General features: G+C 37.5%; 1 protein-coding gene across 1 annotated transcript in view; it reads right to left on the bottom strand.

The window, feature by feature from the left end:
- astn1 (astrotactin 1) overlaps positions 1 to 27,070 on the bottom strand; it is a 395,016-nt gene that overhangs the window by 276,984 nt on the left and 90,962 nt on the right. Inside the window, exons 3-5 of the mRNA XM_062428582.1 lie at positions 22,869 to 23,119; positions 22,285 to 22,427; positions 16,953 to 17,105 (exon numbers count right to left, since the gene is read on the bottom strand). Coding sequence (XP_062284566.1) covers positions 16,953 to 17,105; positions 22,285 to 22,427; positions 22,869 to 23,119 — 547 coding nt within the window. The remainder of the gene's footprint in view (positions 1 to 16,952; positions 17,106 to 22,284; positions 22,428 to 22,868; positions 23,120 to 27,070) is intronic.

Raw genomic sequence — 27,070 nt, 5'->3', positions numbered from 1 at the left:
CACTGCTGGATTCAGTTTGAAACAGATCAGAGCATAAAAGTTTTCTAAAATCAATAGTTGAAATGTAGGCTAATGGAGATGGAAGCCAAGCAGAGTTAATGATATCATGCATTAAAGAAAAGCTTGAAAACAACTTTTTTTTCTTTTTTTGAAGCGTCCTTGTTGAACATTACAGTTATTTTTTCCATTCCACTCAAACTGTGATAACTGATCCAACAAGAGTACATTAATATAGATCCTCGAGTAGACTAAAAGAAGACCTGCTGTGACTTCCTCATAGAAAATGAAGCAAGACAAACCATCCCCATGGATGTGAGCACATGGGTACAATAGCTTCTTGAGTTTCTCTCATTTTAAGCTGTTAAATTGTTGTACAGTAAGAAGTCCATCCTTGGGGGAATGCAATATGAACAACTCGTACCTCACCTTGAGCCATTTATTAAAACTCTTCTCTACTACAGTGAGCTTTTTGCACAGTGGAATACAGTAATGTAGGAAATCAAGTTAGATATCAAAGAGGAAATTCAAAAGCTCCTTTATATTAACACTGGGGAATATGTGGGAAGAATTAAAGCATTGGAAATGTACACAGTAATGAAACTGCTCCTTGCTGAAGTGCAAAGATGTGTTTTAGATCACATCCACTTCATCATTTTTTCCTCATTATTTTAAGACTTGCTTAACTGTGGATAAGGTTAAGACTGAAGGGCTAAAAGCTCAGTCACATCAGCAGTTATAACATTATAATTCAAAACCAAAATGTATTATTTTCAATGCATTCTGTCAATTTGTAAAAAAGTTAACTTGATCTGAGTTTAACTTTGACATGCAAATGCTAATAGCTAATATGTCGACCAACTACAAACATGCTGTGTCTCATATCACGTACGTCTGTTAGTACACGGATGTGTAGTACACTACGTATTGACTTAAGTAGTGCACACATTTTGACAGGTTAGTGTTGTCTTAAATGAAACACAGCCACACTTACACGATATGATGATAAGCTAGTTAGCAAGCTTTTCCCATACTTCTAAGTGTGATTTCACTCAAAATATGAAGTGTAAGTACAGAAGTAGGCAACTTGAGACACAGCAACGGACTTGACAGTTCAAATATGAGGAAACTATCTGAACATTCCACCAATTGTATATATCTTTACTACATAAATGAAGCATGGTTTGCAGTCAGCCAGTAGTGACACAGGGTTCAGTGGTACAGATACCCGTCATTGTCCAATTAGGGGACAATAGTCATCACTGTATCACTGAGCCTCCACTATTGTAACATTGTGTCTCTTTTCTTGATATGTAGATACGTTTAAAGTCTAAAATAATTCTGATTTAGATGTTTTACTAATTTTACTATGTTTTTTATTATAACGTAACGGGTTACTCCCACCTGTTTCGAACACAAGCCTGCATCAAGCTGCGTGTTAAAGCTTTAACAAAACTGACACTGCCTGTCAACTCAAAGAGATACACGAGTAAATATTCTCTCACCTCTCAGTAATCAATATGACATTACTGTGTTATTTCTGGTCAACAGTTTGTCTCGCTTTCTTTGACTTTCTTTTGACTATAAAACGCTCACTGCTTTAATAATGTAACATTGTGACATTGATGTAATAAACATCTATGATTCCCAGCCATTCAATTCATGTACAGCAGCACTACAGTTGATAAGAATAACAGTTAAATGGTGTTGTCGCAGATCAATAACAATACACTGCGCCAGCGTCTGATAACGTTGCCGGTATCTATGTCTGGAGTTTCCATGGGAACACAGACATATCTGAACAATTAGGAAAGTATATTAAATGTTACAAAGATAACAAACAGCTTAATAAACCTCTGCTTAGACAAACTGATTATTCTACAATTACAGGATTTCTCTGAAGTAGGGTTCATTAGTAAAGTGCAGTCTGCTCTACAGTCTAGTTGTCTGTGTATTGTGACAGCTTTCCTAACTTCTTCTAGCTCTTCTTCAAACTTCCAACTTTTCTCTCCGATGTATCATTTTGAATATCATTAATGTTACTGCCTCTTAATGTGTTTACCTTGTCATCAACACTGTATTTTGTATGTTTTTTTTCTAAAACTGTATAAGGAATATGTTTGAAATGTTACATGTTTCTACCACATATCTAAGGTTGACTAATGTACATCAACTTATACTTTAACATGCTTATATCAGTAAACATTAACAATAATCTTCTAGTTGTTCACCATCTAAAGCAATTGTGTTATCTCATGTTGACAACTGAAAACTTTTCATCGCTTCTTTTATTTTCATTCTAATAAATTATATTTTAGCATGTGGTACAATTTTGGGGTATTTTAGTAATTTGTAGTTTTTCCTGTGGATAGTTAGAGAAGTCCTTTACTGTATGTTACGTGTGGCTGTCTTGACTGTGGATGTAGCTGCTGTAACCAAGTCATTTCCTGTCAAGTATTTTCATTATCTATTGACCTTGTTGTTATTATTGTAATCAATTAATTGTATACTATAAAATGTAAAAAACATTTAATTTAAATGCTTATTACACTTTGATGCTATCCAATGTGACATTCTCATATAGCTTTAAGTCCAATCTCAAGGGCAACAATGACATACAATGAGAAAAAGACTATAAGAGACACTGGTACTACCAAACTGCTTGATCAATACCATAGTTGATTGATTTTCAAACAGTTTTAGAATATATTTTAATTGTGTATACTAAGGATCTTATTTTAAATAAAGTACAACAAATGTTTTACAATAGAGACAGTGTTTCCAGCTATCTGCAGCTTGACATTGCTTTGTGTTAAACAGCTGGAAGTAACTCTGATCTGATATTGTATTTATATATGATATATTAGCTCAGGGGTATTTAAGGGCAAAATGGGGTGAGTGACTGTCAAAGTTAATCAATTTGACAAATTCTAAATGGAAACAGTGGATGACAAGGATACAGCGTGAGAGACTGAACACATGCACACTAAATAAACTGCTAATCATGCATAACACATGTTGATGTGGCCTTTCGCTGGACAATACCAACATGACTCTGTATTTATTTATTTATGTCTTCTTGAGGGGGGGTGTTAGTTTTTGTTTTTTTTAAAGCTGGGATTAATTGAAGATGCAAACACATGAGCCCTGTCAAAGTGATGTTACGTTGCCAAGGAAAAGTGCGGGATAAAAGATGTAAAAAAAAAAAAAGCAGCATCCATTGCAAATATAATCCCATTCATAGCATTCAAACATTCTCTGTTTTGCATTTTCATGAGATAGTAAATGTTTCTCTTTTGCTTCGAAGTAGGAGGAAAAATTCTGCCGTGAATTGGGCCCGACTGCTTTGTGACTTACCACTACAGTATGATCTCAAGGATGGGATGGGATATATATATATATGTGTGTGTGTAGCACATTGTGATAAATACACTGCACTTACCTTATGTTCACAATGCATTTCAATGGAGAGTATTTTAGCAGAGGCATTAGCCACATTTAGAGGGCATGTATTGAAGCTTGTCTTACAAGTGTTAGCGGATTGCGAATCAAAAAAAGTGAGAGGGAAAATCCATCAAAGCAGCAAAGACTTGCTGCCTCAGCGGGATAAATGTGAATGGAAATAAAATTCATGCTAATGTTGCTCAGTGAAAAGAGCTTTTAAAAATCCCCAACCAAGACGCAGTGTTTCATTAAAGTGGAGAAGATCCCCTGAAAACAATGGGGGGGGGAGGACTGAAAACACTGTTGGCAGCGGTGTCAATGTGACAAAAAAGAGAAGGACTTTTTCATGACGGCAGCTTCATCAGCTTTTCATATTGTTGGTTTTAAAACAATATGCGCTGAGGATATGAATGTGTCGTGTAAACATTATTGGCAGCCATGACTATCTGACAGCACAGATGTTGGCATTGCTATACTTCACAAGTGGGAAGGCTTTTTTTTTTTTGATGACACCATTGTTTCAGCAGCATTTCACACCACTGATTTAATAATAAAGCAATATTCACTGCACACTTCTCCCCCAGAAATGTTTACTGGCAGTGAACAAAGTCCTCGGGAACATTATTCAGCGTGCTATTAAAACGCTGCAATGAAATAAAGTCAAATAAAATGTCTAAGCGGAGATTGGTGAAGAAGGGAGTACTTTAGCAGGAAGCATTTTCCAATAACTACAAAATAAGACGGAATGATGTGTAGACTGGATAAATATCCATCTTGCAGGCACAAATGATTTGTAAAACAAGAGGCGTTGTATACTACACAGAATTTCTCAACACACCCTGAGGACAATGAGTATCTGTACAAAATTTCATGGCATTTGATAATAGTTGAGATATAATTTAGTCTGGACCAAAGTAGCATGACTATAAAAATTACAAGCTTTTGCCAGTCCCACCTTCTTAGAAGAAAGGCTTTCCTGATTTAATCATAATTTATAAATTGAATACCTTTTCATTTTGGACTATTGGTTGGATAAAATAAGTCATCTACACATGTCACCATGGACTGTCAAAATGTTTTAGCTATGTGGTAACATATGGAAAGAAATATTCCATTAATCTGAAATTAATATGATCATTCATTTTAGTCTACCTTCTATATTATCTAGCTCAGGCTAAGAGAATACAGATCACACTGATGTAACAACAGCCATGGGCCAAAAACCTGCAAACCAGGAACCAAATGTTTCTGGGATTCTGGGTAAAGCTTTACTTAAGGTCTTTCTTTATCAAGTGGACATTTTAATTAATGGTAAATATAAATGTCTGGGTATGTTTATCACATGGGCAACATGTATATATGTACTTTTCGTTGCAATATCCAATAATTTTGTATAGAAAGATTGAGATATTCCAGCCTGGATTAAAGTTATGTTCCACAGACTGACAATAACATTCTTAAGACACAGAGTTATGTCACACCTTAAGTTTATACACTATATAACATAATAGAAACTCATTTTATAACACACTAGCGTATGGTACATGTGATATTGGGTTGAACTTCAGGGTCATGGTTGGTAGTTGGTTGATTCATGAGTGGATAACTATAGGGAGGTTGGAGAAGTATAGAAACATGTAAACATTTCATCTTCTGCTTTGCACAAAGATCCAGTTCTAACTGTACCCAATTGGAAAGACGATTGAGGTCTTGTAGAGATACATTGCTTTACTGCAAGGTCTGTATACAGTTATTTATACAATATATTGACAATGTTGAATGCTTTCTGAACCAGGAACGGGAACATGTTGTAATCATTGTACATCTGCTGTTATGCCATATTACAGTACAATAGATGTGGGGGCTGTGTGATGGTTATCAGCTCCTAACAATTAAGCCCATGAAGATGTGGCCTTCAAACAACACAAGGGTACTGGGGTAAACCTACTGCTCTTCTGCAAGTGAAACTCCAAAAGCTCACAGGAAGCAAATAATATTGTGTGTGATCAAGCAGGAAGGTTCAAACGTTTCAAGTTTGCCATCGACAAAATTGTAAATATGAGCAACTTCATGGTAACTTTATGATATAATTTGTCCAATGGCCACCTGAGCTAAATACGTTGTTTAATACTAATGGTATAGTACTGTCTTCTTAACTCTAGCAAAAGAAGTGTTGGTCCACATTTGAATGAGCCTTTGGAATAGGACAGTCTGTTTAAATATCTTGATTTGGGACATAGATTTTGTGAGAGTGTGTCTCAGACTGAGTAGCCTTAGTGAGATTACAAACTAAGTTGAAGAAGTTAAAGAACTCGTCAGGGCAACAAACATGGATAATAACACTCGCCCAGTGTGGAGAAGTGTTTTAGGTACTCTTCAGGCAAAGAAAACACTGACAACGACTTCTCACTTTAATTAGGTACCATGAGTTCCTCAAAGTCCAAAATCATGCAAGAGCACTCATAATGAAAATAATCACTTGATGGAATAATAAGTAGTCTAATAGTGAAAGTTTTAGCCAGAATTTAGTTAACAGTTGTTAACTTGTTTGCAGTATTTGGCCCCTCGGCTGCCGTTATGTCACTGTGATCTGTATTCTCTCAATCTGGGCTGGTTAATATAAAATGTAGACTCTACCTAATGATCACTTTAATGACTGATCTATGGGATATTTCTTTTCACATCTCAAAGCATTTGCAAAACAACAAAAACAAAGGTTTTGACAGTCCATGGTCAATCAAAAGCCCCAAATGAAAAGGTATTCAAATATGAATTATATAGAAGTAGGAAAAGCAGAAAAGCCACACAGAAAATGGAACCAGCTTCAGGAAAATTATTAACACTTCGGTCCAAACTAAAATACTCCAGCAACTGAATGGGTAGCCATGATTTTGTACACGTTTATTGTACCCCAGTAATGATGCCAATGTCTTTTGTAATCCCCTGACTTCCCTTCTAGGGTCTACAATGAGGTAGACATTTTTGGTTTTAATGAGATTTCATGGCAACTATTGGACGGATCACCAAACATTTGGTACAGATATCGTTGGTCTCCAGAGGTGGAATCTTAATGACTTTGGTTATCTCCTGGCTTTTCATCTAATGACATCATCAAGGTCAAAATTGTAATGATCAACCAAAGCAAACCATCTGTTATTTTTGTTATATTTTATTACAACTGTTCCTGTCCAGAATTACAGGAAACCATCCTTTTCAGTGGCTCTCTGAACACCCAAATAGAGCTGAGATGTCAAGGACAGCTTTGAGGCTATACGTGAGTTTCAAAGATGAGGGAACATAAAAGATGTGCTTGCTACAATGTAATAGTTATAAACTGGAATAATTTAAAGTGGTTCAAAGTGTGACAGAATGTCTCCCTCTGTTATATACAAGAAGAAAAGTCGTTTCGTAGACAGTCGAGAGAAAATATGCCTTACAGCTTCTGATGTGAATGCATACCAGCCCATCACTGAGAGGTGTTGCTGACATTTTTTTAAATAACATTCCTTGCTCAAGATTAAAGCAAAAGTTAAATTAAAAAATAATCAAGTGCAAAAGGTGACATTAGCACGTCTGCTAGAAAGATTTACTTAATCAAAGTTTTCCAGTTAGAGAGAAGCGTTCTCTTAACTATTTTGCTAAAAACATGTCAATAGTATCACAGGTCTCATAGGTTCAGCTTGGTGCTGACAGGAATTTAAGAGTCGTTAAGATGCATCACAGAGGAAGGGGTGTGGACTATTTCTGACCAGGATGACACTAGAAATGTAGTGCTGTGTTCCTGCCTGGCTTACAGAGAATAATAAAAGCATCTCCTGAGGAATCAAGACTAAATCTAACACAGCAGGTATTCATCACCCTTCTCTATTAAACAGGAGCTAAAAGGTGCTGTGCTAAACGCTGCCATGAAAACAAGACAGACCCGTCTAGATATTCACTGTGGGATATTCACCCATCGCTCAACATGCACAGCAGGCACGAGTGCCTCTTAAAAGCCAAAAAAAGTTCATATGTCTGCTGCTCCACTCCTCTACTACCATATAAATATAGAAGAGTGCTAGAATCTGAGCAAGAGAGAGGCACCAGAATGACAATCTACCCTGATGGAGGAAGTGAACACATAAATCAACAAGTCAAGAAAGTAAGGATGACACAGCAACTAACATGTCTAGAGCACTGATATTACGAATAGCAGCTGGTTGTACAACAGCGGTTTGTTAAATGAAACATCCACTTGAAGTAAGGCTATCACAGGAATATCAATCCATTTTTAATAAAAGAAGGTTGTTTCTTATTACCACAGTAACATTACAAGGGTATTATTATTACTACAAGAGTGCCTCTAACACCCACTACTGTTTTTGATCGCTAATCAATTTCAACCACTTAAGTGCAACTCAACTCTATCAACTGCTGATGCTTCATATTAAGAGCCTATATAAAATGCAATCAATGATGCCTTTTGAGTCGATGAAAGACCTACAATGTGAAACATCCGTATAGTCGGTGTTAAAGTTGACTGACTGTTTAAGTTAACACAGACTGAAAAATGCAGAGTAGAACTGACTGAAAATCATTTGTAAGGTATGGTATAGTCCGGCCTGTTTGTAATAAAAGCCTGGTCCTTCCTACAGTTAAGGCAATATTTGAGATTTAGTCTAATGAAAGTATTTAAAGAGATTAAAAAAAAGATTAAAAAAATAATAAAAATATTCAAAGAAAAAAAGTGTCAAGAAAATACATTTAACTGTGTGTTGCTTACATGGTTCAAATATGGGAAAATAACACTGTATAGTAGCTGCTCTATGATAGTGTGTTATATAAAGTTGGTTGTATAATAGTTAATGTGGAAGAAAATATAATCCAGTACTATTCTTACCTGCTTTTACCTGTAGAAACGGTAGATAAAGACTGTTTAATTATGACTGGAAATTATAAGTGTAATTACAAGTTGTTTGTAGTGTTTATTAGAACAAACAACACTAATGGTATCTACAGCATGAGCCAAAAGACCCCTCAACATAAGGAGGCTTGAAGTCGCAGATTGTGTTTTAGTTTTGGTGTAACAGAAAAAGTCTTTTGACTACAAATGTTTCAGTCAAGGCGACTGTGCGTGTTTGTGAACAGTACATATTGGATTTGAAGACAGAATTCAGAATATAAGCAGATAATTCTATGTTACTGCTGAGAATCAAACCAAAACTCAAAGAATATGTATATTTTTAGATGTGCCAGTCTTCACAGAGCTGAGAACAAAGATTTGGCAGCTTGCACCGTTTTTTTTTTTTTTTTTTGGTTTTAATTAACCATTGGGAGTATGAAAAGACTCTGCATTACAATATGTGAGCGCTTTCCTTTTTTTTTCATTAAGGACCAAACAACTATGGCTGAATAATGAAGGATCAGAGGATCCACATGCAGACAGCTTAAGATGCACAAATTCTTCACCAACTATATTCCAAAATAAACACACCTCCCACATGCTTTCTAAATCTACCACATTTCAATCAAATGAGATTTCTATTAACCCTGCCTATTTAACATTAAATGTCCATGATATGTTTGGAAGGCAGGGCAGGTAATATAATTTCTCTTTCACATTAAAAGGGTTGTATAAGTTTGCAACTGTCTGCAAAGTATCTGTGAAATTAAAGTGTAGGCGTGGTAGGTTTTTGAACAAACAACCAGTCACGACTTTACAGTGAGCGGACGATATTTTTGGAGACTGTTGTCATGCCAAAAACTGTGCCTTAGATGACTGAGAAACAGCACTAAAAAATAGCTAAATTAAAAAAAAACTTTTGACCAAGACATATAAACATAAGTTGGGGTGTTGTAAAAGAAAAAAACAAAACTTAAATACCAAACACTGACCCCACAACTAATTGGAAAAGTAAAAAGAACAACACTAAGGAGAGACTCCCAAAAGACAGATAATGAGTCATTACTAACAGATAATACTTGAGTCCAATTGCTCATGTTAAAAGGAAAAACTAAATCCTCCTCCTTACTGTTAAAAAAAGTATTTTTTAGTTAATCTTGTGGAATTCTAAAGACAAGATTAAGTAATACTTTGGTTGACTTGATCCACGTTTTAAAACAGCACAGATATGTCAGTTACATGACATATGAAGCTATCGCTAGGGGCAGAGCACAGTAGAAAATCTAGGCCATGAAACACATAGTTTTGGGATATAACCAACATGATGAGCTATGGACAATGCAACAGGTGCCACATGTATGAATATAAGAGCTGAAAGAAGTGCAGCTTACACTAAACATGAATAATATGATATGTTATCTACATGTTAGCCCGTGGCTTCACCTGCTAGTTGGTTTGCTAGCTCCTTGCTAGCATCCTTACATTCCCACTCTCTTCTTGACAACAATGTAGAACAAACAAACAGACCTTTAATGCTAATAACTCAGCATTTCTGACGCAGTGACGTGTAACTTTGCATTTTGTATGCGTTGTGTATTTTTGTGTCAATCATATGGCTTACTGACATACTCAATTAAAAAAGAGCCATCGTTAATGTTATTAGTTCCACCGGTGCATTCACTGTCAATTCAAAATGTATGCTGTAAAAAGGGTGTATTCTAAGTTAGATGTTTACGATTGAATTCATGTTCATCCTATGAAAAGACACCCAGAAACATACTACTCTTCAGGGACTTAATTGTTTTCCCTATCTCAATGATAATTATCACATTACTCTCTTTTATCCTACTGATACATGACAGATGATGGTAACCCTTGTTATGTATACAGAAGAACAATACCTTCAATAAAACCATAACCATGTCCACACATTTAATTCAGCTTCATTGCATTGTACTGTCCAGAACTAATTAGTAATAAAGGATAAGACAGCTCAGCAATAATAATCATGAACTACAGATGGGGGCCACACCCTTCCCTCCTTCTGTTTGCCAACTTTGTTACTCAGCTGCTTCAGAAGTAACTCTGGAGTGCATAAAACATGCTGACATATGAAGTGAAGAGAGCCACTTGGGCATCTTCAGCAAAAAGGGATCGAGTCATTACCTCACCTGCCTTCGCCTCACACATGCACAAGTTGTCCACCGAGGACAACAATAGCTCCATCTGTGCATATTTTATGGCAAAGATGAAAATAGTTGACTGGAAACGCTAACAACAGCGCCTCAAAACTACATGAAGCAGATCTAATTGCCTGCTTAGACAGCTTTGTGCCTATGCTGCCGGCTTTTGTGAATACTAACCTGTACCTTGAAGCACGAACATTTCAAGTTGTTGTATGTGTATGTGTTTGTGTGTGTTGGCTGAGTGCATTAAGAGGCAAATCCCCTCTATTTCTAGACGCAAAGCTGATACAACAACCCTAAGGAATGAAGATTTATTTTTTTCCATTCTGTAGTTTTGGGCTTCATGTTCTGCATTTTAAAGTCAATTTTTTACTAAATGATTTAGAATGAGACCTTCCCTTTCTTTTTCTGAGCGTGGAGCTGTGGTGTCAGTGGGCTGTCTGGCTTGCAGGGAAAAATGAGACCCATGGCTTGTCCATATTCTCACAGATGTAGTCAGAAAAAGACAGAGATAAAGAGACAAAGAAAAAGAAAAGCCTTTTTGAGGAAGACACCAAAACACAGAGCTCCTGAATCAATCTGTGAACACAGGAATTGTTTTAATTTGCTGCTGGACTGCAACAGTGAGGCACTTCAGGACTTGGTGTCCTGGAACTGCTGACTTGTATTGTGTTTTAAGCCTTGAGATGCCAAGTGATGCTGACACTTAAGACAACAGTTGAGACAAGATTTTCTCAGACAGTCAGTTAAACTGATTCAAGTGTAACATCATTTACTATTTCTATTCGGTTGCATTCCTCTTCGATTCCAGCAGAGCGCAGTTACAACTCACAAGCCACTGACGGACAGTGGTTGTCATTACAATGTCGTACACAGGTCTGTCGTATGAATAAATTAAGTCTAATGATGCCATGTCATTGTGAGAACTGTAATGTTATACATGCAGGATACTACAATTTCCAAATGTGACCCAACTGGACTGAGTAGACAGAGCATTGTTAGACCCTTAAACTCAATGGCTGGACATGGGTACCAGACTGTTGCCAATTTTTCTATGATTTTGAAAATGAAGTAGTATTCCTTCCAACTTAAAGCTCTGATCACACCAGCAGTAGCACAGCAAAATGCATCCACACGTCACCACATTCCCAAACTTCAAGCACTGCATATTTTGCTGTTTGGTGAACTACTGTAGTATAGTCACAAATTATCTGAGCTAATAGTTGCCTCCGTTTTGAAATATCTTGCTCTTTGGTCCCTCAAAGATTGACATTGCCAAGATGTGCTATTGGTCAATGTCATACTTCACCAATGTTAAACTTGAAACAAAAGATGTATTTAGCCCAAGCGAGCAACTCCATTGATAACATGGTTATCAATAGACAATATAAGGTTTTGCTGTGACATTTTACCATCTTAAATACTGATGTGACCGGATTGTTCATACCAGAGGTAGATTTGATTTGCTCAAGTCAAATTCAGACTCGCCAGAACATTAGTGGGTTTTTGGACCCAAAACAGCAATGTGTTAAAGCAGTTCCAGGCATGTTGCAAGTGCAAAGGTAAAATACAATGCTGGAAGTTTTCAAGGTTAAACAAATGCAAAAATTACCACACAGCTAAGTCCTCCAACCTAAACACCCAAATCAAAATGGTTAAGGTTTGGTCAGTACAGTAGACTATAGGCAACTAAAATGATTATTATTGTTCAGATCAAACCAATGTAGACTGTTTTCATAAGACAGGATATGGAAAGCATGCTCCCAGTATCCTTGTATGACCAATCATTCACTCAGAACTCCTCCCCAAGAGGACTTCCGCACAAACAACTTCCTGATACTTCTGCTTTTTTGTCCAAAAGACACCAGTCATCATATGTACAGCCACAAGAGGTCCTTCCGAAACAGGAACACAGGTCATTGTAAGTGCCCAAACAAATCACTAATGCTGCCATTTTCAGCCTCTTATAACACAATGACACAGAATTTCACATTCTGTTTCCTCCACTGTTGTGCCTCATTGACCATGTGTATGAGACAAAGGCATGCCTGCAAAATCCAGCAGAGTTAAACTCTCAGCTTCCATTGGACGAGACCCACCAGAACAGGCAAGGGATTGCCCTGCAGATTTCCCCCAGAAATGCCCCCTCAACTTTGCCTCCAGCTGTTTACACAGCTACAAGAAAGTAATCACCATATATACATAAGTTAATTGTAACTAGGCCACACAATCTCATCCTTGCTGGACAAGTAGTATTTGTGTTCAACTGAGCATGTTACTGGATCCAAAGAAGTAGACCGCTGTGCAACACAGTGCTACTATCCTTCCTGCAGAAGAAGGGAAAGGATAACCTCTGAGCCCTGCTGGTCTTTACATGAGTCGACTCAACGTTTCCTCCACAACTAAAGATCAGCTGCCATGAAACCCGCCGACAGAGCGAGAAGACGGCCTCTGTCAGGATCCAGCTGACCTAACCAACAAACTACACACCCACCTACTCAGTCCCCTAAATGGTCCAAGTAAGAGGCTTAAGTCTGGGCAGAGATAGCTTACTAAAGTGTGTGTTATTTTCAGCTTTATGGCTGTTGTGAAGTTAAGTTGTTGCTTCTGGGAAAACTGAAAAAGTATTATTGCTGTTTTCCTGCTTTTTGTGGTTGTGTTTATCACGCTAAGCTGTGTTTGTTCAACTGCTTGGACTGCTTTGTGTTAGCTTATCATCATGTGTGAGGCCATGGGTTGCATTTTATTCTTTGAAGTCAGACCACAGCTGCCAAATAAGGATGTTTGCATGCAATGTCACCGTGGAAATAAAAGCAAGCACAGCTTTCTCCTACGATCTGAGATCTTTCGTTCTTTCACCCATTAACTGACCTTGCATGTACACACACACACACACACACACACACATATTGCGAGTCTACCACACGCTACTCTGTAGTCAGACACATGTTGCATGAAACAGACGTGCTCAACTTTGTCCAACGCCATTTTGGAGACTGGAGGTGCATGACTGAAATGGGGGTTTGGTTGATTTAAACTGTCCCTTTTTAAGTCTTGCGGCCATCCTCCACCCACCTCCACCCACCCACACACACTCACACACACCCACAACCTTCCACCAATGTTGTATAGTTTTGCTGTTTACAACCACTATTGTGTATGATTGTTTGCTTAATGTAGTTGTACGACAGAAGTTAATTGATTGAAAAGTTTTTGATTTTTAATTGATATTGTTAAAATGTATAAACTTTGTTGTGCATTTAAAGAGAAGTTTCCTGTGACTGTTTGCACACATACTGTGATACCAGCTTGGTGAATTCAAACCTTCAGTATTCATGCTATAATTTTAATATCTCTCTTGGATAAACACCTCTTTATTGAGACAACATCCGCTGTTTGGTTATTGGTCCCTGGCATCAGGGTCATGCCCCCTTATAATGAATTCATATTAATAATTGTATTGTTTTATAGTTTTATTGATTTTTAATAATACATGTCATTGATAATTATGAACCATTCCCAATAACCAAACTTACTGCTATTTGTGAGTTCCAACACCAGTATACAACAGAAGTACACCATTCACATTCCAAAGTCATCTACCACGAACGTGTGCTTCATTGAACAATTCGGTGCCTGCCGGATGACATTGCCAGACGCCCTCTTTGTCAGGAACTCTGCTGTGCCAACACAGTGATATCATTAAAATGAATGAGCAGGCCGTGTTACTTTGCCATGGCGCTAATATCAGTGTGAAAACAGTGTTGGATCTTTTGACTCTCATCACTTTGGTATAAAGCCTCACAGACTAGCTGGGAAGGTAAACACCACTCTGTTGTGATGTAAGAGAATACCCGGACTCTGAACTTCTTAATATTCCAATGCCACCGTTTGGAGCTACCGAGGAAGCCTGGAGCCACTTTCCTTTGGGTGTTTGGGACATTTCACTCTTTGTTCTCACCCTCTGATAAAAGGGATTGCTTGAATGTTGTTTTCCTCCTCTCTGGTTCTTTTATTTGAGCTCTCGTCACTGTTCAGGAATGCCATGGTGGCAGCAGGTGTGGTCTGAAAGAGCCAAGGTCAAAGAAAGGCAGAAATCTGCTTCCTCTTTTATACTGAGAAACTTTCCCAAGAGTCATGTTGGGTTTCCACCAGTCATGAATGAGACACAATAAAAATGGATGATTGCAAGAACAAATCCATGTGATAAAACGCACAGATGAACACCTTCGCTTCCCTTCTGTCCCTGCTGCTTAACAATAACAGTCTTTAAGACAGTTCGGAAAGTGCCTCTGGATTACTGTGCACTTTGTACTGTTTGTACCAGAGAAGAAATGTATTTCTGGAGTTTTCTTCACAGCAACACCAAAGAATTGCTTTTAATTGGCTGAAAATAAAGCATCCAGGCAGCCGAGTGTGGAGGAAAGTGAATTATTGTCTGAGTTCAACTGAAAATTTCCAAAATGACATTTTGAAAATGTCGCTGCCTTTTTTCTCTCTTGTTTATCATAATGGGATGATGTCTCTCTGTTTCATCAACTGTAACCTCTCTCTCCCCCTCTCTTTCTCTGTCTACATTTCCAGTTCTTCAATCTTCTGTCATATAGTACAACTCATTTGCTATCACAGCTGGGGCAGGCAGGGGTGACTGTGAGGAGAGATGGTGCGGAGGAGGAGGAGGAAGAGGGGGGTTGTGATGATGATGATGATGATGACAGTGGTGAGTACAAACTGAAAGCAGCACAAATGGATTCAAAGTACTTCTGAATGATATGAATGAAGCACAGCTGAAAGAAATTTGGTTATGTTGGTAGATTAAACTAAAAAATGCACATGTTGAGGTTTCACATTCATTCCACATTCACACTTTTTCTTTTTATTGATTTATTGTGCAAAGGTCAATCTCTCTAGATAATATGGGTTATACCACACAGTCCTGCAAAGACCTTATGTATCATGCCCTAACTTTTCTAACATTTTATTGTGTTCTTTTACTATGCTATTGATAACTTTTATCCAACGAGTTGAAAATGTTTCCGGGTCCTTGGGAGTTTTCCAAAGGGCATTCATGATATTGCCAATGATTTCACCCGTGTAGTGCAATTCAGTGACTCACTGTGATTTTTATTTTATTTTTTTGCCTCCCTGCCATAGACCCTGGGAGAGATAACCATTTGCAGATAAAAGTTGTGCAGCTGGACATTGATCACACTGCAGCAGTGAGATGAACACCTAATACCTCCATTTCCCACCTCATCTTTATTGACAAAACTATATATTTTTTTACTCTAGCAAGTACATTTCTGAGTGTTCCATTACATTTGTATATTGCGACAATAGTCGGACTCATTGCAGGTCCTGGAGCCGGTGGAGAGCAGCAGGGGAGCCAACTGTTAATCACAGCTGTCAATCAATGCCCACAGACATCAAAGTCTTAAAATCTCATTAACAGATCTAATAAATGACCACCATCACAATTATCAGAGGGCCTGGATTTGGAGATTGGTATATTGAAAAAAATATGATTGACTTTGTATTTCTAGAGAGAGATTGACACTTTGTAAAGGTGAATCAGTTGAAGCACCTAGTGGACATTGGTGGTATTGCACTTTAAGGTATTTCTGAACTGGCTTCAGGCTCAAGCCATGGTAGTTGCTGCTCTGCTAGACCCTTCCTTTCTATAAAAAGGATAAATAAACACTCCGCTGAACATGCGGTTGCTGCCAACTACTCAACAGGCACTGAAATAACATGAATAACATTTAGCTGTAATCACTGCTAACAACAGCAAATGAGGCTAACAAGTTTCCACTTTCTAAATCAAAAATAAACTGTAAACAACATATGTCCTTCCAAATGCTGAATGTTGTAAAGGACTTGATATGCTAATGATTGCTAACATTATTTGATGTTGTTGAAGAGTGGGGAAAAACACTCTTTTATCATCATTCGAAGGCTATGCATATTTGACAGTCAATAATGCACCACAGTAGTTAATAGCATCCGGTCAGTCAGTCTCCTAGCAACACCGGCTCTCAAGTTTCCGTCAAACGATGCCCACGCTCAAAAACTAATTTATCCTTTTGAAAAATGGAAATGTTTGCACCATAGTTGCAATATCACAATAGCTGATATTTCAGTTTGACCTTACGTGGCCATTATGTGGCTGAAACCTTGAGAAAATATTTGTTTTCTAATGGGACGTGAATGTCCTTCATACAAACAGGATTCAGAAAGATACTTAGATGTGGGACAGAACATGAAAACCATCATCTCTAAATTGATCGACAGCCTTAGTACCACAGTAAAACAACAATATAACTGTACGATGTAGTGCTGCTGGTGCTGGTGCTGGGAAGAACTCATGGAGCGGTGGTGTTCAATGTGATCTATTTTCTTCTATCCTCTGTCAAAGGGTAAATCTATGGGAGGGACTGACTCACCGCGGGTGTTGCTGGAGAGACGTTTGCGTTGGCTGGTGGACGTGTTGTGTGGTAGCAGGGTGTTCTGCTGGTGATGGTTGCTGTCGATGGGACTCGTGGCGATGATGTTGTCCTTGTATTTGTTCATAAGGGCCAGCTTGGTGTTGTCGCTCACTGTGGGGAAATGGGATATAATTACAAACATGGAGGCAGAAAAGCCACAAATAGTTGAACCACAAACTGATTTTTTTTATTATTATTTTTTTTTTTTAAATCTTTCCTAAAATGAGAAATCAGCCACTTGGAAATAAATGTGTTGTCTTGGTTGGATGTAAGAGTTATAAAACCGAAATTGACCAAGCATAAAGTATAACAGGGCTAAGAAAACAGGGTGTTGTTTACTGGGTAGAAGTCAAACAGTCTAAATTAAAGAAGGAGAAAAGCTGGCATGAAATTAAAACTCATTAAGGGAATATACAAAATGTATTTAAGTTTCAGAGGAGGAAATTAGAAAGAGATTCAGGGAAACAGTGAAACAAATACATTTTTAAAGAATCAGCTTTTTGTAATAGCCTTAAAACACTACATGGTATTTCTCCAGCATATATGTATCAACTTTTATGCCTGTATACCTGCATGCGACCTCAGATTTACCAACAAAACTGTCACCTGATCTAGACTTCAAACTAAAAGACTGTACTTTTGCTGCAGGGCCCCAAAACCCTAGAATACTATTCCTGTTGAAATGTGGTTAGCAAACTTTGCTGACTTCATTTAAATCAACATTTAAAATACATTTTTATCAACTTTTTTATGTTAATTAAATGTATTTCGTTTCATTTGTTGCTATTGTTTCTAGTTCTTATTTGACTGTTTTATCTTCTTTTTTGGAGGGTGCTATTATTTTGTATTAAAAGATGCAATGAAAGCTTTTTTTTTTTTTTTTCAAAAGTCCTGCATAGTGTATCTTTAAGATTTTCTTAAAATCAAACTGAAATTGTAATACTATTTATGGTCTATTTTTTCAGCTGTAGTTATTCAATGTTCTTACACTACTGTTTGTAATGTTCTCATTCTCATCTCATTGATATCAGCCAGATCTGTGTTAAGTTACTACTAATGCAAACCCAACATTTCCCTTTGCTTCTGCTTCATTTTAAAGTTTAAAAATGTATCAACACATGTATTCAATCCTATGAACATATGAACAGCAAGTCAATTTTAAATATTGCAGGAAGTAATCGGACAAGTTGGAGCAGCCATAATGAAATGTGAGCAAGGTAACAAACTTCACCATGTCCTGCTGTTATGTGGAAAAGTACTCACACTGTGTCTACAATGAAATCAGATCACGGTTGCTCACAGCATGATGGAAAAAAGACAGATTTTTTACTGTTTTCTTCAGCAAACATCATGAGCTAGTTTGGCTGTGCTTTAAACAGACACACCAGCTGTTCTCCTGTTATGTTTCTGACAAAGTAGCTGATTGAGGAGTGTTTGCTGACCCTGTAATTCCTCAGTGTCAACCATGAAATCAACCACAACTGAAATCTTCTCAGATTATAACTTTAAAGCTATTTAAACTTCATTCCAACACATAAAGTTGGAAGCTTCATTTCACTCTACAAGAGAATAAAGCTTCCAAAAGTTCCATCTTAACACAAAACCCATTAACATGTTTGAAATAACTAAACCATGACAAGCCTCCAGTATCCAGTCAAATGCTTCCAAACCAAAACGTGTATTTCTCTAAAAAAAAAAAAAGACTTTATTAACATCTAAAGGGGAGATTTGATGCGGCAAAGCAGGGACACTACTAGGTACAGTGCATGAATACACATTTTGAAGCTTACAATTGACAACAAGCATGAACTGATAGTGACCAATCATTATTTTTTTTTAACTTGTTTATGTATGCATAACTATTCTATTATTCCAGTAAGAAAGGTCAAGGCAGCCAAAAATATTTTCTGAATGTGTTATTTTAGTCTTAAGGCTTTGGTATGTTAGTGCCATTTTCTATGTGACCTCTCAAGTGTTTATATAGTTCAATATTCCATGCATGGCCTGCTGCCTGCATTTTCTATTTCTCTAGTCCATCGCATTAAGTATCTTAAATGCATAATGCACAGGATTACTGCACTTCCATCACCTCGGGGGGGTGGGGCTGTTTGGATTTTATAAGAACATGGTGTAGTGTGCCGTCACCGTGAGCAATATCTCGTTGAATCTTAGCAGTGAATCTACTGCTAATTGAAATTCTGAGAGTCTACCTGCATCAAAACCGCTCCACTTCATACAGTAATTCTCATGGGAGTGGTGTTTGACTCCAATGTCCCATGATGAAAAATATATTCCTTACAACAAATTCTTGGCAGGGATATTGGTCTTTTGATTTAAGCATGAGGAATATACAGTTTAATACTTATACCTGCATCCATCACAGAACTCTTAAGTCTTATACTGATTATTTTGTATTTTCTTCCCCTTTTTTTAATTTTTCGCTATATTCAGGTTTCATGTTTGTGAAATGTTTATCTAACACTGGTTCAACATTTATTTACATGGGTATTTCCAGCTCGTAAGAGAAAATAACACGTTAACACAATTAAAAACACAATTAGTTTCTTCAGTTTGACGCTTATTTCATTTAGTGCAGCTGTTGTTAATGTAATTATATTATATTATATTTGTTCCCTGCTTAAAAAACATCATTTAGGTTGTTTTTTTTTCCCTCCAAATCCCAAGTAAAAAGTTACACTTCTGACATACTGGGTCATTACATTTGTTTCATTAAAAATAGTACTGGCTGTACAGGAGGAAAAACATAATCCAGCTAAACAAAATCTAGTAAATGAAAATGATCAGTAAAATTTCACTAAAGTAAAGGCAAAGTGGGTTAAACCCTTCATTTGTCACCTTTTTTTTACCATCAACACCAGCTAACTTATTAATTAGTTTACCAGTAATCATATGCAGATGCATACTATCCTAGGTTGGTTTGTTTTGCATTATAGTTGGTTACAATTTACATTCAGCAAACCTTTGGTTAAAGTAGAACACAGACATGTATTAAGGTCATTATTATTCTATTAATTATTATTTATTGGGTTTAGTTCTGAGTTTCATGAGTTATGCATTGTCTTTCTTTGTTTTTTATTGAAGCTGTTACCTCCCTGTTAATGATTGTTTCATTTGATCCTGAATTGAGAATCACTTTGTAAAGTCTTATTCAGTATGAGCTTTATAGATTGATCATTGATCATACTTCTGACATTTAATAATGATGATTGATAATGTTTCCCCCAGGATTTATTCAGGGGTGTCATAGACCACCTTGAAACTACTCTTTATGTCACTGGTTGGGCGTTTCATGGATACATGATGCTGTCATAGATGTGCACAGTAAGGTCTGTATCAGCTAGTTTCTCAACATTGAGCTGAAATGAAAGAAGTGTACATAAATTAAGTAAGTAAATATGAATATTTATTTACAAATAATACAAATAATAAATATGAATATTTATTTACAACACATCAATAAATGTAGGCTGAATGGATGATAGATGGACCGATCGATATCTATCTTAAAAACAAACCTTCTTGTAACAAAATAACAAAACTGACATCTGGGGAATTCATTTACTCAAAATTGAAGTCAAACCAAGACAACAGTTTGACTTATAGATGAATCAGCATTTTCTGTTTCATATTAACTGAAACTGTGTTTACAACAGTTACTGAGGTCAAAAACATTTAGACAGCTTTAGCAGAGAACATCATGTTAGTAGAGTTGTTGTGCAGCGTTGGTGTCCGTATTAAAAGCTGTGTAAATCCTTTCACAGCAGGTTTTAATCTTTCACTTTGACTTTAGTTTGTTAGGATGTCCTTTCGTTTACATTTGGATAACAGATTGTGCTTTTAAAAATATTTAGCGGAGGATTAATTCATCTAGATCCAGCTGTTCTGCCTCCTGCTTTGAATGTGTTCATGTCTCTCCATCACGTAACACCTGGGCTACCTTTGTGTGTTTCTGTTCCCTCAAACTTTGTCTTAAATCTTTCACCTTCCGTCTTGTTGAATCAGTTCTTTGTTTTTCTTTCAGCACCATTAACTTTACATCCTGCAATTCTTCCTCACTTTCACTATTTCACTAACAAGTTTTCCTTTTGAAGCATGAAGCAGACCTTTAACTTGTATGGTGTTAATTACAGTAATTGTAAATAAATGACACAGTGTAGGAATGCATCATAGAACACAGTACAGTATAGGTCTAAAATTCATGATCCATCACAAATGACCCATAGTTACATTTACGCAATCAAGCAGCCATAGTAATGCACTCTAATTTTCCAAAACCATTACAAATCACTGTTAAAAAATAATGTTCTATGGTTAAACAACACTATAGCCAACTGCTACTACGCCCTCTAGATGGCAATGGTGTAACTACAGGTAGTTTTTGCCAGCTTGGATTTTAGACTTATACTATTATTTTTTGACAGGCTAATTTTGCTGTCTACACCAGCTAGCTTCTAACGTTGTCTGTTTACTGTATGTTGCTGGGCAGGTAGCGCACAGTGAGTTTATCACAACTTGTTTGCTAAAAAAGAGCCTGCTGAAGCTAACATTGCGGTTGATGAGTAAGGCAAGTGTCACAATGGAGAGCAAAGTCAGGACTGATGAAAAAAGGTCAGCGTTAGGGTTTTTATGCAGCATGTGCAGGCAAAAAGAAAAAATAAATAAATAATTAAAAAGAAAAAAAGAAAAAAAAAACCAGGACTGAACAGAAAACTGAACTTAAATAGACAAGAGATCATTATAAACACGATACAGGTGAGTGAAACAGGACACACGTAAAACATATTGGTGTAATCAACCAAAGGCGGGAAAACACAAGTAACAATAACAGAAACCCAAGGAGAAACTATGTCAACATAAAACAGGAACTACTGATGGCCCGTTGTCATTAGGAAAAAAAAAAGTTAAAATGTTAAAATACGTAGGATTTGATAAAAATTTCGAAAAAAAAACACTTTTTTTCCATCAGACAAAAGAAGGTAAAAGTCTTTAGCATTTGACTGTTCTCAATACAGTACTACAGATATACATATATCTCTGTGGGCCCGATTGATGAGAGCTGAGAGACTCAACTGTATACAATACAATGCAGTAAACCCAGAATTAGGTGATTAGTCCCTTTCTCTTTGTCCCTGTGAGCAACTCTGTTTATACTACACTACACAGTCATTTGATTCATTAACATATAAAATATTAACTAGAGAATCATTCAGACTGTCTTTGCATGTTCAGCATCACTGTTTACTCAGACTTGTTTATTTGTGTAACTCACCAGGTGCGAGGTCCATATTATTCTTGTCATTACAGCCCTGGAGGGAGTCCAGTGTTCGGGTGACTTGGCTGGCAAATTCCTCGCCACCGTTCATACACTCCCGCTGCAGATGGTGACGCAGGTCGGTGATGTCGTACTCATACCTGGGGGGTGAGGCAGAACTCAATCAGTGTTGGGTTATCTCGGTTTATCTAAATGTGAAAATGTTACAAGCGGATAACGCGCTTGATGGAGCGGTCGAGATTTCAGAGTGTGACAGAAGGTACTGATAAGATACCTTCCATACTAGGCAGCTTTATAATCCTTGATTTCAAAACTCATGGCAGATTGTTATATATATTTTTTTTAAATTAGCTCTTAGCAGTTTGCATTAAATCATCTTTTTCCTAGGTAGTTAAGTTCAAGCTGTTTTTCATTGCTGCCTCTTGATGCAGTGTAAAATCTGGATTTACAAAGCATGTCCGCTGATAATTGATCTAAATAATACAATCAGTTTAGTTCCAGCTGCTGAATATGCTTATTTTTTGCAAATAGTAACATCAAATTACATTCACCCTTCCCATCTCCCCAAACCCTCCTTGTACCCATCCAGTATAGGAGTCTCCCGGATACTGAGGGTACCGCTGGAGTTGGGCCCCTGACCGCGGGAGTTCCTCAAGCTCTCCCTGGCCTGGCCTCCCATCAGCACTGAGGGGATGTAGTGGATCTCATTAGCCGCCTCGGCGCTGGCGCTCTTCTGGGGCTGAGGGATGCGACGGCGTTTACACCAGCGCCTGCGGGTGTAGAGGATCAGGACCAGGCAGAGGATGGACAGCAGAAGGGCGATCATCCCGCCCTGAGGGGGAAGAGGGTGGCATTTGAAGCCGAGGCACGACATAAATAAAGAGAGAGGAGAGGGGGGAAAAAGAGAGAGAGAGAAAGAGAGAGAGAGAGAGAGAGGAGAGCGAGTCAAAGGCGAGAACAGAGTCAGAGAATCTTGCCAAATAGAATACAGATCAAAGTCAAAGCCGTGATGCCAACAGCACAATTTGAAAAACGTTGCAGATGCAATTTTGTGTAAAAACTCCTACAGTGTTTTTTAACAGACAGCAGCTCTCATGCTACTGTGCAGCCATTTCACCTTGAAAGGAAGTACAGGACAGTTCAGAAGACTGCTCTTGACTGATGTTTAGTAATTTAAGGCCATATGGAATGTGAGCAAAGTGTCAACAGCTATAATCAATGTATCCCCTGTGATTTGTTCCCGTTATCCAAACTTTATTACTGTCAAAGCTGAGGTTCCTAAACTAAAATCAGGGTAAGCTCTTCAAAGACAATACTCTATTTCTGCATTTAAAGAGTCAGACAGTAACATATATCTGTGTCACACAAGAACCCAAAACCTGCTAAGTAGCCATTACTGTAAAAGACCAGTGTTTGTTCTTCTGGCACACTGAAGCTCAGTCGTCTGGCATTGAGCTCAATTACAGTTACAGATATTTCCACTTCGTACTTTGACAAATGTTATTTGTGATATATATATATATATATATATATGAACAAATTTGGATTTTTAAGGCACCTCTGTTTTCATAGTTTTGGCCATCATTTATTTTGGTTATAACGATATTAAACTCAATAAAGTAACTGTCAACAGTTCAACCTGATCATCCAGACTTTACTTGGAGTCTGACTTTTAAAAAATCATATATTTGAACCATGAAGCTTTGACAGATGTTATTTGTGACTGCTGCAGACATGGAAGACTGATGTACAAGAATGTGTCTTGCGTTACTAGGACAACCAATAATTGTACTTTAATTGTAAAATAGTTTTGTCCATCAGTTCTGTTGGTTATATTGATATTAGACTCATTAAAGTAACTGCCAACAGTTCAACCTGATCATCTAAACTTTACTTGAAAATCTGACAGTTGAATCAGGAAGCCAGTCAGTAAACTTGAATGGTGATGTATGACAGTGAAAGTTTGGTTCATAACTTTAGTGTCTGCCTTCATTGTATTCTCAAAAGTTCAGTGAACCTGAATGAGTTTCCGACTGGACGTCAACCCCATTCTCAAGGATATCGCTGTATTCCTGAATCTCAGCAAAAACTGTCAAAATAAAGCCCAAGTTATAATAAAATGGAATTATTCTTCAAGAAGTTGCCCTGAGTCTTATTCTCCTCACAGCGTGAAAAGTGTGAATTTTGGTGTGATCAACATATGCGCTCAAATTTCCATCACGACCCTGAAATATAAAATAAAAAAGTTATGAGGAATTCAACTCTGTTCACCGCCTGTGGAGACACAGGAGACAAAAGTGGATTGTGACTTTGAATATCAGCTCATGCATGTTCTCCAAAAGGAAGCACTGATAGCAGATGACTGGGTCAGGACACATGACCACACTCATTTTGCTTATTTTCACTCTGATTTTCATTTCTTGTGAGGCAGTTTGTGGGTTGGAGGGATGCGGCGGCGACGCCTACACCAACACCTGCGGGAGTGTGTGGAGGATTGAGAAGGGGGCGCGAGATGGACAGATGAAGGGCGTTCAGCCTGCCCTGAGGACAGGTTAGCAGGCAGATGGGGGGGGCAGAGACAAAAAGAGACAGGAAGCGGAGAGACAGACAGACAGCGAGAGCGAGAGTGTCAAAGATAGAGCGGAAGAAACGAGAGCAGAGTCAGAGAAAATCTCGCCAACAAGCAGGATACGGATCAAAGTGGAGGCAAGTGGAAAGCACACAGCCTGTGGAAACACAGGAGACAGACAGCGATCGTCAGCTTCAATATCATCCTCCATGTTTCCTCGGCGAATAAAAGCAATGATAGCAGATTTCTGGGCAGTTACACTTATCTTATTCCGTTATTTGCATTTCTTTTTAAGGTTGCTGAAAGGGATAATGTAGGAAGGAGTGACAGCGAGGAGGAGAGAACATGCAGACGTGATCATAATCTGGACTTAAACTCATTATGTTTCATTTGTAGCAGTGCAATTTACCGCATCCCTGTGCTTTATCTGATAGCCAGCTTAAAACTTAAATCAAAATCAAATCCATTGTGGGATCTGGAAGATGTCACAAAGAGTTATAAAAATGTTAAGGTGAGATCACACAGAGAAAGACAGCAGCAATTTTCCTCTAGAGACAGATTTTTTTTTAAAAACCCAGAAACCCAGAGAGAATTACAAGTTCATTTAAAATAAGAACAAAAGGACTGGGTAAGTTGTCCTTGCAGCCTGCTGATGCTACAGATGTTTCTGTCTGTGCTGCCTGAGCTGAACTTCTCCTGACACTAACTCATCCAGAGTTTCACCACTTTTCCCTTTTTAAAGTTATTTCAGCGATACGAGGTTTTCATTTATTGTAAAAAACAAAATTAGTAACCGAATGATGTTAATCAATAGTCTGGCCAAAACAACAGTATAATAACAAGGATTCAATGAAACCTGATAAAACTAAAAAGGGAAGGGAAAAAAATCAATTAGAATTAAACTGTGTCAGTTCAGTCAAACAAGCAGAGTTATGGAAAGATAAGCAAATAAAAATGATGAAATGAAAAATGGATTATTATCTGTCATTTACATAAAAATCCCTTTTCAAACATATTAAGAATTCCGAGGCTGAATAAAAAACGGGATGGGGGGGTTGGGTTGCTCATATTAATTTAAATTGGCAAAAAAGTAGAGTCCTATTTGCATAAGTTGTTTGCTTAATCTGCATAGTCAAGGACATTAACAAATGACACCATGATATGGGCCACTTATGCAGTAAATCTGCATGCACAGTGGTCAAAAGGAGAGCAGAGTCATTTGGTTTGTAATGATTAAATTTGCAGCACTTTGAAAGTCACTGATGAAGTTATCGACTCACTCTCAGATAAAACAATGACTAGATACGCTAAAGAGAAGAGTTAACTTGCAAAAAAATGATGATTAAAGCATAAATAACGTGACTATGTGTAAAGGTGTCAGTCACTTCAGCTCTGCAGAGTCCAATGTTTGGTTGTACTGCTGCAAGCTTTATTGCTTTTGTTTCAGGTCTCCAGTTCTCATCAGCAGGCAGCTGTTTTAAGAGGAAAAAAGCCCTGATAAATTCATTGTTTGCTACCCGACCAGCACAACATGTCACAAAGAGAAATTCAGCATCTTAGTGAACATAATGGAGCATTTAGCAGCTAAAGAACCAAAGCTGGTGGAGACCAAAATAGAATTGAGAGAATAAATATTGGTCTTTTGTACACAACTCCGCATGAATGTTAATGTTGGTCCACGTCTGCTGGATGTAGACCATCCAGTCCAACCTCACAGTCACATCTCTGCAAGGCTATAATACTGTTTCAAGTATTAGTGCAACTTCTAGCTTGGGTTCTACCACTCTCTCCCCCCTCCCAAAAGAAAAGAAAGAGCCATAACTTGTTCTCATACCATATATTTCTCACAAACTATTCATCCATACCTGAATAAGTAAAAATCAATGTTAGAAAAATGTTTTGAAAAGCAAAAACAAAATCCCCCAAAACTCCATAGATCATTATCAAGTTTAAACCTTTTCCAACCGAGCGTGAAACACTTAAGAGCAATATAGAAAAACCAGAAGATCAACAAAAAAACACCAAAAATACTGAAAAATAACCCAAACTGTTCTATTGTTCATGTAGGATCCAATAAATCATAGTTAGAGGCGGTTTGAGAATTGAATGTAAATATATTTATGGGCGTTTTAACACTGAAAACATTGTGTGGTAGACGTGCACATCCAGAACCAAAAACTTGAAACCAGGTTCTTTAAGAAAGAACAAATGTGG

Source organism: Scomber scombrus, chromosome 11, assembly GCF_963691925.1.
Source record: "Scomber scombrus chromosome 11, fScoSco1.1, whole genome shotgun sequence".
Classification (NCBI taxonomy): domain Eukaryota; kingdom Metazoa; phylum Chordata; class Actinopteri; order Scombriformes; family Scombridae; genus Scomber; species Scomber scombrus.
The sequence above is the reverse complement of the archived record's forward strand: the minus strand, read 5'-3'. Positions and strand labels throughout refer to the sequence as shown.